General features: G+C 37.4%; 1 protein-coding gene across 1 annotated transcript; it reads left to right on the forward strand.

Annotated features, from left to right (window-relative positions):
• Positions 1-990: 990 nt before the first annotated feature.
• Positions 991-7,362, forward strand: LOC149793169 (cilia- and flagella-associated protein 68-like). Its single transcript, XM_089967099.1, has 3 exons — positions 991-1,336; positions 2,628-2,712; positions 5,865-7,362. The coding sequence occupies exons 1-3, from the start codon at positions 1,118-1,120 to the stop codon at positions 6,026-6,028; spliced, it is 468 nt and encodes a 155-aa protein (XP_089823225.1). The 5' UTR covers positions 991-1,117; the 3' UTR covers positions 6,029-7,362.
• Positions 7,363-13,856: the final 6,494 nt, after the last annotated feature.

Here is a 13,856-nt window from a genome sequence, read left to right on the forward strand (position 1 = left end):
AAACTAAGACCTCCATTGGCATTATATGCATAGAAAGATCTGGGTCTATGCAGTTTGTTAGGAGTAATCAGAAGAACAAATAAAACAGACCCTGATCTGCCTACGCATGATGCAGTTGGAATCGTCTAATAAGCGAATACAGGCGTTACATTTTTATGCCGTTTAGAATACGATAAATTAATTGTCTGCAGATGTGTATTTTAAACGAAGAATTTATAAAGAAAATGTTCATTGCAATAATTGAAGTATTTAGTATTTTCAAACCTATGCCGCAGAGATTATGAATTATTTACTCCTTGAAAACTTCAGCTGGATTAATAGGTATACAAATATTCGTGAACATTCAGAATATTAACATGTACTTCCTTCATATTTATTTTAAATATCTTACCTTTATACTGTCTATTCCAAGTTACACTATGACGGGTTGTATCAAAATTGAATTCAATACATATTTTAATATACATGCACATTAAACCCAGTTGTCATTTTAGTTAAACAATGTACAACTCTCTACGGTTACGTCACCGTGCACGCAGAAAGATGTAACTATTTCTCCATGTTAGTTATAGATTTGAGTGTTTCTGTCGCCTATCAGATAATATATTACCCGACAATTTGTTTTGGAGATGGGCTTTAAGCCAGAAAAGCAAAACAAAATCCCACGAGTGCTCAAGAGTTATTTAGGGGAAGCAACTAAATTTATAACATATTGGAGTTTATATAAGCACATAGAGGTTAAAAGCCCTTGAATACAGTCGCGAGAATTTTTGTTAGCTAACTGTGTGATGCAGTTTCATGGCAAAATTTGTGGAAAGTTTCCCGCATATTCTAAGCTACGCTGGTTGCAAGTTAAAATACTGAGATAAATTACAACTTAAAGCTGAACAAATAAGAACAAGCAAAAAGCAGAACATGGGATAAAAATAGAATTAATTCCACTGTCAATTAAGGTATGCGTGTGTCACATGGCAATCATGTGACACGTTGCTAGGAACAGCAATGGATGGTACGTCATTTTACCGGAAGCAACAGTGATTTTACTCGCCGTGTGAGATTGCAACAACTTTAACTTTGTTTACAAGCTGACATTTCAAGTGTTATAAACACCCTCAAGATGAGCTATATAAGCGAGCCCGCTTTCCGAGCTATGGTGCGGGCCAGTGGCTTGGGCGAGGTTTGGACACACGCGAAAGACGACGAGAAATTCAAGCAGTTTGGGTGGAGGTGTACCAACAGTGAGAACTTGTACAGTCGGCCTTCACTGATTGGAAACTGGAACGAGGAGAGCTTTGATATAAGTCGTATAAGACAAGCTAAACCCATTCCATCACAGGTATTTTCGTCTGTCTGTCTCTTTCTTTTAGCAATAATCAATGTGTTTAAAAATGATTGTTAATGATTCATTAAAATAGACTAGATGCACTCGTTCTCTCAATAAACGTCAGAATGTGAGGATGCGTGTGCCCAGCTAACATTAACAAAGTGAGAATAATAGTACATAAACCAAAGTTCTTGCATCCAGACTACTTTGTCAACGACTTTTTCTACAACAAGAACAACTAGTACTGCTGCTGCTTTCGCCGCCACCAATATCACCACCACTATTACTAACCGCCATTAATACCACTGACAACAATGAAAACACGCACATAACTTGTTACTCGTGAATCACCGGTTTATTTATGGGTATCTATTTTGTCGTGACTCAGATGATGTTCTTGTTTTGGGATTGACGCCATTTCTTGGAGAAAGATAGGCTATACATGGCGGCCAGTATATTTGGTGGAGGAAGAACCCAGGTAAACCCCGGAAAGAACAACCGACCGAAGGGAAACTACTGGCAGCTTTCTCACATTAGCCTAGTCCAAGACTCATACTCACGCGCAAGTCTCATCTGGTACGTGAAGACATTTTATTTTTCATCTGATGTCCACATAAACTTTGTGAAAATTGTATACCCTTTCTACTGCTCCGGTGGCCTATTTGATTAGGTCGTCTGCCTCGGATGTGGGAGGTCGCGGGTTCAACCCCCGATCGAGCCACACCAAAGACTTATACTGTCAGCAGCCTCGCTTGGCGCTCATTATTAAGAGGTTAGTGTTAGGACTGGTCAGCTAGGTGTCAGGATAATATGACTGGATTGGACATTATGCCACATGTCTGCGGCATGATGCCCTGGTGCTAGACATCACTATAAACTGCCACATTGCAAACATCGTAGCGATATGAACACGCACGCACGCGCGTACACATACACAACACACTTTCTCCACCGAACTCGACAAATTGAATACATTTTTTTCTTTCTTTTGTATCTGCAGACATTGGGACGTTCTGTTCAACGATGGAATCCCAGTCGAAGTGCGTAACCATATTCGAGCATGCCAATGCATTTAACAAACGCCTGTTATCAGACAGCTATTCTTATGTGGATTATATACACGACAACGACGACGATGATAATGATGATACCACTAAAACTGTTTCTTCTACTACTACTACTACTACTACTATTACTACTACTACTACTACTACTACTAATAATAATAATAATAATAAGATTCCATCTGATTGTAAGTCAGATATGTACAACTAAATTAATTGCTTGTTATTCCTTATTTCAGTACAATCATTACTTTGAGACCACCTATGATACAGATTATAATAAGAATCCCTACGAGGTTCCCAAAGAATTGAAGCATCTGAAAGGTATGTTAAAGAGTGTATTAGTTACCGTGAAATCTATGCATTAAGGGTACGTTCAATATTTACTTATGGAAGGAACGATACAATTGACAAAATATTGCATAGAAATAATTTTACTCCTTCCACAATAACTAACACAGCATATCATACCAAATCACACAAAACATGGTATCCTACCATCGATTTTAATATCTTCATCACTTTCCAATACGACTCAAATAACTTTTTATTTTCTTTAATGCGACGGGAAAATACAACGATGTTTCGAATGATTCTGTCATGAAACGTATGAATATATACAACCTTTAGTTTCTTTAATGCGACGGGAAAATCCAACGATGTTTCGAATGATTCTGTCATGAAACGTATGAATATATACAACCTTTATTTTCTTTAATGCGACGGGAAAATCCAACGATGTTTCGAATGATTCTGTCATGAAACGTATGAATATATACAACCTTTAGTTTCTTTAATGCGACGGGAAAATCCAACGATGTTTCGAATGATTCTGTCATGAAACGTATGAATATATACAACCTTTAGTTTCTTTAATGCGACGGGAAAATCCAACGATGTTTCGAATGATTCTGTCATGAAACTTATGAATACATACAACCTTTAGTTTCTTTAATGCGACGGGAAAATCCAACGATGTTTCGAATGATTCTGTCATGAAACGTATGAATATATACAACCTTTAGTTTCTTTAATGCGACGGGAAAATCCAACGATGTTTCGAATGATTCTGTCATGAAACGTATGAATATATACAACCTTTAGTTTCTTTAATGCGACGGGAAAATCCAACGATGTTTCGAATGATTCTGTCTTGAAACGTATGAATATATACAACCTTTAGTTTCTTTAATGCGACGGGAAAATCCAACGATGTTTCGAATGATTCTGTCAAGAAACGTATGAATATATACAACCTTTAGTTTCTTTAATGCGACGGGAAAATCCAACGATGTTTCGAATGATTCTGTCATGAAACGTATGAATATATACAACCTTTAGTTTCTTTAATGCGACGGGAAAATCCAACGATGTTTCGAATGATTCTGTCATGAAACGTATGAATATATACAACCTTTAGTTTTTTTAATGCGACGGGAAAATCCAACGATGTTTCGAATGATTCTGTCATGAAACGTATGAATATATACAACCTTTATTTTCTTTAATGCAAAAATGATATCATAACGTATTTTGAAAGCGCAAAAAGTCTACAGTAAATAACACCATTTAACCCTCCCTGGTAAACGATGATTATTCCATAAACAAGAAACCTTGCTATGCCCTGGTTTATGAGATATCTGAAATTTTCTCCCAAAAGTTTTAGACTTTGTAATATCTTTTTGCCCAGAACTCCTAATTTTCACAATCGGGTCAATAATTTTATATCTTGTACTCACAGCTGTATTTTGTAATGTGTCCTTTGACTTCATTTTTGGAAAATGTAGAAAAACAGTGTTTAGCGGTAAAATGTGTACTGCGCATTAACTGTTAACGATGAATGAGCTTAAATTCTGATGAAATGATTTTTCATCCATGTGTAATTTCATAATTCTACCTGTTCGTCTGTCTCTGCCTGCCTGACTCTGTCTGCATCTCATTAAAGTGCTGTGTGGGTGGGTGAGGTGGGGGTAATATAAACGTTGTGTCCATCAGGCCACAAGTTCATAATTTAAAACAAAAATTAAAATATAAAACGTGGGGCAGCCGCTAGTCACCATAATTGCATTGGTCCAGTCACATTTGATACAGATCCAAGAATGAGGTAATTTAATATAACATTAAAACTCAAAAGTGTTTGATACAAGGCAATTCATGTGACAAAAACTGACGGTTTCTAACTTTAATCAGGACTGAAATATTAAATAAATCAGAATTAGCATTAAAGAGTGTGTGTGTGTGTGTGTGTGTTATATTATGTCGGCATTTCACAGTTTGTGAAGATTAGAGACAGTTTTGAATTGTGAGATCCACATTTATTCCATTCATCTATTAATAATTATAGTGACATCAAGATCAAAATATTCAGTGTCGTTGTGAAAGAGAACAGTTATATTCATATTCAGAAGCGGATTTAGACATAGCTAGGCCCTAAGCTATGGGAAGCTGTAGAGGCCCTATTTGGTATAAAATAAATTTGAGAGACCCTTTCAGACTGTTAATTCAGACTGTGAGGTCCTACGATGTAGCTCATTTAGCTTATGCCTAAATCCGACACTGGTTAAATTTTAAAAATGCCATCTGGACTAGAAATGATAGATAACAACTGTAATTACGTGGACGAGTAGAAACAAAGTGGACGTTTGATCATCAAGTATTTAATATTTTTTTAGGACAATACGTAGGAAATACACTTGTTACTGGCTACATACATTTTTGGCATGGTTGAAAATTATGACACGTAAATGATTTACATAAGTTGTGATGAGTGACGGTGTGTCATTAGAGCTGAACTATTATAATCACAGTTTTCCTTGGACTGTCTTTTCTGAGACGGCTTGTGCGGTCTGTAAGTCTTTTGATATGTATTTATCCTAGTATAAGGCGCACCCAGTTGCGAATAGTATAGTAATGTGCCGGCACATCAGGGTCTAAGCTATGTGCTCTTCATGTCCCCCGCCCCCACCGAACCCAAATGAAAGCTGCGCAAACCCAAATCTGCCATTGTGTCTAGGTCTCAGCTGAGTAGTTGGCGTGCCGAACTTGCCCAGAGAAAGGTGCTTGTTTCCGAACTCTGCCATCGGACCAGCCCATGACGACTGCCTTGGTGCATCCCTGGGCAAGGCACCTTGATCTATATGCCCTAGTATGAGAAAACCACCCTATGTAGATATTCTGCAAAACAACACTCAACAAAAGCAGTAAGTCTTGTTCATCTTGGTGTTCACTTTGACAGAAATTTGACTCATAAGTAGGCCTAAGTGCATATTTGACTAGCACAAACCTTAAAACTAAACGCTAATTTTCAGACTGTTTCTTAAATTAACCCATGATCACCGCTGGGGGGGGGGGGGGAATCATTCTTGGTATCTTCTTTGGTGACGACAGTTTTTCTTTTCGTTGTCACCGTCGTGCCAGGATAATTATCATCGTTTTCATTGTTGTTTTTATTATTATCATTATTATTATTATTTCAGAGCGTCATCCTCATTCGTTTCCGGGCCATCAGCCGGAAATCGACTCTGCCAAAGTGAAATCTATTTGCAATAGCTGGGAAACTACGACACGATTTGGTTATGTAGATCCAAAAGTTAGGTTGCGTCCTCTATCATCGAATCAGGAGTCACCAGATAAGGAGTAACCTAAGGAATGTTCACCGGACGAGAATGAAATGTGTACACAAAGGGCCGCTGATTAACATCACATTAAGTCACACGTATTCTTTCATTTTGGTAATGAATGCGAACGTAACAAACAATAATTCAACAAACTATGCTATATATTGCAAAGTTGTATTTTTCAGTAAAGACAGAAGTACAGCTAGGATAATTGTCAGATATATAACTTTAATGAAATCATGGTGAAAACCGTTCTTGAAAACAAAGTTTCTGTTTATATATATATATATATATATATATATATATATATATATATATATATATATATATATATATATATATATTCGAAAGGTATTTGAACTGATGAATGGTGTGTATGAAATGAATACATGTTTCAGGCTTTATTTTGTCGGAATTAATTTTTAATTTAATAATCATGCAGTTTTTGAAAAGATTGTTGTTTTTTTTTACGTCTTTGGGTCCAAGAGATAAATGATGGTGGAAATCAAAGAAATTATTATACTGGAATCGCAAAGGCAGTTAGTAGGACATCACTTTAATGCCCTGTTAATTGGTCTCAGTAATTAACAGTAATAAGAATGGATTGAAAAGTATCAAGCAAACAGAAACAAGACAAATACCATGCATATAAAGCTGTTTTGGTTCTTATAATCACTAAAGAAAATAACATTACTGTGGTAGTGTTAGTTTTCTGACTCAGTCGTTCAAGTGTTAATTGGCAGAATGTAAAAATGAATAGGTTAAAATGTTAATTAGTATGGTCCAGGAAAACCAGTTTTAACAACATGCGCGCTTTTTATTTTGTCGTTATATTTCATCCTATCAAATTTGTAGTCTTTCGCATATCGGGACCACTTGTGTTTACATGTTACATTTCTTGTTAAATTTAAATTTAAATTTTAATTTGGGGGCTGGTCGATACAGAGGATGGAGAGAGTTTGATACTTCTGAAACATGTCAGTATTACATGATTTTTATTCTTACTGCTGAGGTTACTATAAAGCAGGGATCTCAAACACGCGGCCTGCAGGCCGCATGCGGCCCTCTAAGCAGTATCCTGTGGACCGCATAATGATTGGCGCCACAAGGTGTCATGAGCGATAACGCACGTGATGCGGCCCTTGGGCAATCGAAAATGCCCTCATGCGGCCCTCATGGTGGTTTGAGCTTGAGACCCTTGCTTTAAAGTGTATTCGGTATTTTCAACAGTATTCTTAACTATATGTATTTTCCTACTAGTATGGCTATTCATTTTTTCTTTCTTTGCTCACTGTGATCACTATACTTTTGTTGTTCTCTCCAGCACCACTATGCTCAGTAAACATAATCTTTGCGATCTGTATTTGTTTTAATGCCTTTTGTAAGCTAAACAATTAACACTAAGTGTCTACAAGAGAATGGACGGTACTTCGTCTTTCCATGAAATTGTCATTTTATGCTAAGGCCTTCATATATATCAAGCTTAATGTCATAATTTTCGTTTCGGAAGAACGGCAATCGTGGTGTATATGCTTAAAAATGTAAATATCTCAAAATCGAGACGGGTAATGCGAAGCATGTGAGTTTATTATAATAACACTGAACTTGGTCGATGCGTAAGGTCCATATTATTTGTTCGAGCCGCTTATTAACACTGTAAAAGAGGGTTGGGGTAGTGTTGGTTAAGTATAATTATATTAAGTGTACCAGGAATTGAACATGACTATTGATCGAAATCTTACAAGCATGCTTTCAGGAATATGATTGGTTGGTTTATATTCGCGAATTGTTCTTTTTCTAACTAAAGCATTCGCCTCTACAGATCACTGGCATCTCATAACTCTCCGCGTGGGACTGTGTCTAGGCTCGACCAACGTAGATATTTTGGATAAAGCTTTGCAGTAGCTTTCCGCGAGTCCGTTGTTCTTCCTGAGGTCTCCTGGTTCTTCCTTTCATCAAATATACTGGCCGCCATGTATAGCCTAACACGTGATGAAAATGGCGTTAAAATCCACAAAACCCAAAACAACGCTTCTTAGGTACGGATATTAATTCTACCCACAGTGGAGGTTCAGACGTTACTTTCCTGACCACAGATTGGGAACTTTACAGAATTTGCCTTTAAATAAAAGTGCCTGGGGTCTAAAGTATTTATGATGACAGTATCTCAGATCACGGCAAATACCGTAGTTTACAGAAATGACTCTCTCTCTCCGCTATACTTGTGATGAATAGTGATGCTCGGTATATTCAGGCTTGGATATTTTTGACTTTAATTTGGCAAGGCCATATCTGAAGCAGCAGAGAGGGTGAACCCACCTCAATAAATCCGAGCAAAGAAGTCTATACGGCCTACATTAGAAGAGGAAGGTTCCATTTTGAAAAATGAAGCTTTCAAAAAGGAAGGCTCCGTTGGAAGGGCCACCTCAATGCTGGGTAAAAAAAAAGTCTATACGGCCTACCTTTACGGAGAAGAGGTCACACCCGCTGCTGCTATCCAAAATTTTTATCAAGACCTATACGATATCGTGATCGGGGGTCATGTAAGTTTATTGTTATAAATCCATGGGGGGTTGACTGAGCCTGACTAAATAAATTTATAAACTTAATTATATCCATATTACCGCTACACCAAGTCTGGTGAATATTTCGCAGAGTATGAGTATATAGTACAGTTGTCTCTGATCACTTTAGGTATTTGCGTATACCGCTGAGTAACATAAATCACGTCCGTGTTTTTATGCCTGCCTTGAGAAAATATCCGAGCTGGATTTGACTGTTTGTCTAGCATTGCATCGTCATATACAACTAAATTGTTAATAAATCCATCAAGGCCATCTACGGATGGTGCTTAATTAATATCAGTAATAAATTCAGTGACGTCTTCGTTTAACAACTTTGCATTTTCGTTAAAATCCTTAAGTACTTCGTAACATCTCTGATCATCAAATGACGGAGCAACTAATACAATTTATCCCATTTGATCCACCTCATTATTAAATTAAGTAACAGTTGTGTTTTGCCAGATCATGATGGGCCAATTATAATCATTCGGACAGAATTTGGTAACGCTGGATGATTCTTGATCGGCTCTTGCTTTCGTGTCCCTGAAAAATCAATTACATCCATGATGTAGAATATAATAAATAATATGGATTTATATTGTGTGAAATGCAGGGCGCGTACCCCCCACAAGTGGACTAACAACTAAAACTACGAAAAATAAACGACAAGCACTTACGGGTAAGTGCGAACGATGTGGTGCAAACAAAATTTCCCCTGACAAACCAACGGGCAAGACTAAAAAAAAGGGAGGTGATATTGCCGCGCAGTTAACAAATTTACCAGGAACACCATGGGCTAAGTACCCAGGAGAAAAACACCTTCCAGGATATAATTACTGCGATCCTGGTACCAGACTTGATATCAGACTCGATAACCACGATCAGCCAAGCCTGGTGAGTATCCAGTAAACGCTATTGATAAAGCGTGTCACGCTCATGATGTAGCTTATAAAAGTAAAGATCTTCAGCAGCGACATATTGCAGATGTAAAATTAATTCATGCGCTAAATTCCATAAAAAAATAAATCTTTCAAAGAATCATTAGCTAATTGGTTAGTAAGATCTGCAATAAAAAGGTAAACTAGTATTAGGAGCCGGTCATTAATCAACCGATTATTATTATTATAATGGGATCGATTTATTATAGTCCAGTGTTACACGTGTTGCTGCTGAAAAATGGTTAGCACGACAGGCAATATGGCAAATTTAACTACCACCACCTAAAATTATTCAGCATGCACATTTTGATGTCAGCGTTCCTAATAAAGTTCGTCAAGCAGATATTTTGTGTTTGCCACATGATACTATTAAAAATGGAAGACGTCGTGTAACATAGAAATAACGCATTAACTGTCGTTGACGTTGCAAGTAGGTATAAAGAATAAGTCCGTTACTATTTAACCTAATGGTAAACGACCTTGACCTCAATGTAGCCTCCACAAAAATAAACTTGTCACAATTTGCAGATGACAGTGGCATATGGAGGAATGGAAATCCTGCCAATAACACAGTAGTTAAAGAAATCCAGCAGAGCCTAGACAACATAGGGAGATGGGCGGACAAATGGGGTTTCAAAATATCTCATGAAAAAACTGTGGCAATCATATTCACCCTCAAACGAAATAACAACCTAGTCTATCCAAACTTCTATATACAAAATCAATTAATCAAATACGTAACAGTAGTAAAATTCCTAGGAATGTTCTTTGACAACCACCTCACATGGAAACAGCACATTGAACAACTCACAGAATTGTAACAAAGATCTCAATTTACTCAGGAACATCACAGGGACTGACTGGGGATCCAACCAGGAAACCCTCCTCACGATATATAAAAGCCTAATTAGATCAAAACTGGATTACGGTTGCCAAGCATATAACTCGGCTAAGCAGCCTGTACTACAAAAACTTGACACTATCCAGAGAAAAGCCTTGCTATTATGCACAGGAACACTCCCCTCAACATCATTAGAAGAACTACAAACACTAACAGGAGAACTACCCTTAAAATTACGTAGGCAAGAACTGCTCCTCCGATGCTCCATTCGATTAGATACCCACCCAGACAACCATCCCACCAAAATAGCTATAAATAAGTGTAAAGTTGTCTTCAAACCCAAAATCATACCTATCACACCAAGTGGCAAAGTAATCCTTGAACTAAAAGAAAAGATACCTCTACTAAAAAAACAGGTAACAAACAATACAGACCAGAACAAATCACCATGGTTACAAAAACCACCAAGGATTAACATTGAAGCTACCAAATTAGGCAATAAAGAAGGACAAGAAAACTTACTAAAACCTGTACTGGTAAACGAAATCAACCAAAAATACCCGGACTATGTTAAAATATATACCGATGGATCAAAAACAAACAACCCACCAAGAACAGCAGCAGCAATAGTCATCCCTGAATTCAATATACAAACGGGATCCAGATTACCTGACTATTGCTCCATTTACACCACTGAATTCTGGGCTATACTTGAATCACTACAATGGATCAAAGACAACCAAATACCTAAAGCAGTCATTATAAGCAATTCCCTAAGCGTTATCAAATCGATCCAAAATCACAATACACACTCTAGGGAACAATTCCTCGACAGAGCATGCCAATTAATCGACGATATCACCACAGCACATCAATTAGTCGAGCTCATGTGGATACCGTCGCACATTGGAATCTCTGGCAACGAAACAGCAGACAAAGTTGCAAAAACCAAACTAGGAGATCAAAACTCTATCAAGCTTAACTATAGCTCTACAGAAGCAATAAGCTTCGCACAAATATATATAGACCAAACATGGCAAGATTTTTGGAACTCCTCCACAAAAGGTAAAAAAACACCACGAAACCCAAAAAAACGTAGATAGGAACATACAGCTACCTAAGGGTACCTATTTAGAACAGAAAACCATAAACAGGATAATAACTGGAAAAACTAAACTAGCAAGCAGTTTTGGAAGGTTTATAGGACCCAAAGCAGCAACCATTAACTGTTTTAACTGCCACACCACCGAAGATCTACACCACGTATTCAATATATGCCCAAAATATCAACCCGCTCGGAAAATATTTATCAAAAACCAAAAAGAGATTGGATCACCACACACATACCCAGAGTTACTTATGGACTCTAATAAAAATAAACAATCAGCATATAAAAATATAAATCAATTCATAGACTCAGCAGGACTTAGGAACAAAATATAATTACTATCCTCACAAAACCAAAACACCCAGTAACTAGCTAAATAAATTTAGAAGCCACCACATAAAAAACCATAACATATCATTCAATTTTATAAAAGTATTAATAAATAATTACTTACGTTGCACCTATAAAAAAACTAAGGAAACCGCAAAATCGGATGTCCTAGATGTCCTGAACGAACCGAGTAATCAGCTAGGATTCCTGTCCTAGATGTCCTTAACGAACCGTGTAATCGGCTAGGACTCCGGTCTCTTGCTAAATAGAGTATAACATTCAATCTCTAAAAACATCAATTAATAAATAACTTAAAGAGGTAATATCTAAAAACTTATAAATAACATAACGTAGGAAACACACCCTAAACACCTCGACTAGTAATACCATAATAACCTTGAAAATCTCTCTTCATACATGATATCTACTAAGAACCTCTATAAACAGCATAGAAGATCCCCCTCCTTTTAGAACATTTTGAAGAAGAAAAAAAATCTCAAGAAAAAAAAAAAAAGACACCAGGCAAATGCAACAAGAAATCAGCGATGTAAAGCAAGCAGGACCGTTCCCGAGCTCTCCTTCCCACTAATGACAGCCAGCCATTCAACTGTAGGGACCTTTATGGACCCACAGATTGAGGCCAAACTATCAGGGTTCCTTGAATCCATAAAAGCCTGGGGAAGGTGGCACCATCCCCTTCCCCAGGAACAAATAGCAGGCTGCGGTGCAGTCAGAAAAAAGTGGCACACGTACAATTGTGCGAACGTTATTATAATTAAACTCAACAACAGGTATAAAGAAGCAGAGCCGCTATTAACTAAAACAGCAATTGAAGTAGCTTCAGCGTTTGAACGAATTTATCAACGAGGATCTGGACCACAAGGTGGTCTACGATGGCCACAACTATTACAGGTTGATACTGGCAAAGAATTTCAGGGCGCAGTATCATCGATGATGAAGCAAAATAACGTCAAAATCAGACGAGGACACACTGCAATTCATCGCGATCAGGCAATTGTTGAATGATTTAATCGAACACTTGCTGAGCGTTTATTTGGATATCAGTATGCGAAGGAAATAATTCGAGATACGAGATCTCGCGAATGGGTTGAGAGATTACCAAGTGTGATAGCTGCATTAAATAATGAAATTACTAGAACAACTTCTATGAAACCCGTTAATGCGATCACAAAAAACATATACCTGTAAAAAGACATGATTTTTCAGCGCAGCCAGTATTAGTTAGTTACTGTAAGATATTTATATAAACCCGGTGAACGTGAAGATGGTAAAAAAAAGAGCAACTGATCCTATCTGGAGTATTACAACGCATAAAATTTCCAGCATGGTAAGATCGCGGGGTGGACCCGCAATCTACAGATTAGATTCAACTGCTCTTTAACTTGGATTTGTACGTGAGCAATTACAAGTAATTTCTGAAGAGACACAGTTACCACCGCGATCACTTTTGTAAGCCAGCACCTCTACGTCCATTACATTCAAGACAGGTCAGCATCACATTTTCGCGTGTATGACCAAGACTACTATCTTTTCTATCTACGGTAAATTGTCTTGAATGTTTATTCGAGTACTGCCACAACATTACGGAGTTGCAGCTCCCACATTGATTATTTTGCTGTTGTCTCAACGTCATGACAAATTCAACATCTTGATCAAAGTCGCGTTTTTAATTTTTGTCACATTGTTTTTAACCAACTAATTTTTTTTTAACTATATCATCGCTAACAACTTCGTTGTTGGTGCTAGTAGTTTCTGTAACGTTATGATAATTCTCCGCAGCTGAGATATTCTTCTGACTCGAGACACTGCAAGAAAAACTAAGTTTGACCATTCGATACGATCATCAATGATCCAAACAACTGTATCAGAGACGGTTAACCCCTGAGATGAATGAATTGTCATTGCATATCCTAGTGTCCATGGATCTTGTTCTCGCTCAGCGCATCCTCAACAACACTAACATCACCTACGACAACATCATTTAATACGACATTCTGTTTCTCAGTCTGTCCTGGGATATCAACTTCGATATTCTGTTGTTGTGTATCA

This window comes from Sinohyriopsis cumingii, chromosome 8 (genome assembly GCF_028554795.1).
Source record: "Sinohyriopsis cumingii isolate HCF-2022 chromosome 8, ASM2855479v2, whole genome shotgun sequence".
Taxonomy (NCBI): Eukaryota; Metazoa; Mollusca; class Bivalvia; order Unionida; family Unionidae; genus Sinohyriopsis; species Sinohyriopsis cumingii.

Excerpts from the sequence above, each read along its gene's own strand:
- LOC149793169 (XM_089967099.1), top strand. The coding sequence starts at position 1,118 with ATGAGCTATATAAGCGAGCCCGCTTTCCGAGCTATGGTGCGGGCCAGT. Across the intron at positions 1,337-2,627 it reads CTAAACCCATTCCATCACAG|TACAATCATTACTTTGAGAC; the intron begins GTATTTTCGTCT and ends TCCTTATTTCAG. Across the intron at positions 2,713-5,864 it reads AGAATTGAAGCATCTGAAAG|AGCGTCATCCTCATTCGTTT; the intron begins GTATGTTAAAGA and ends TTATTATTTCAG.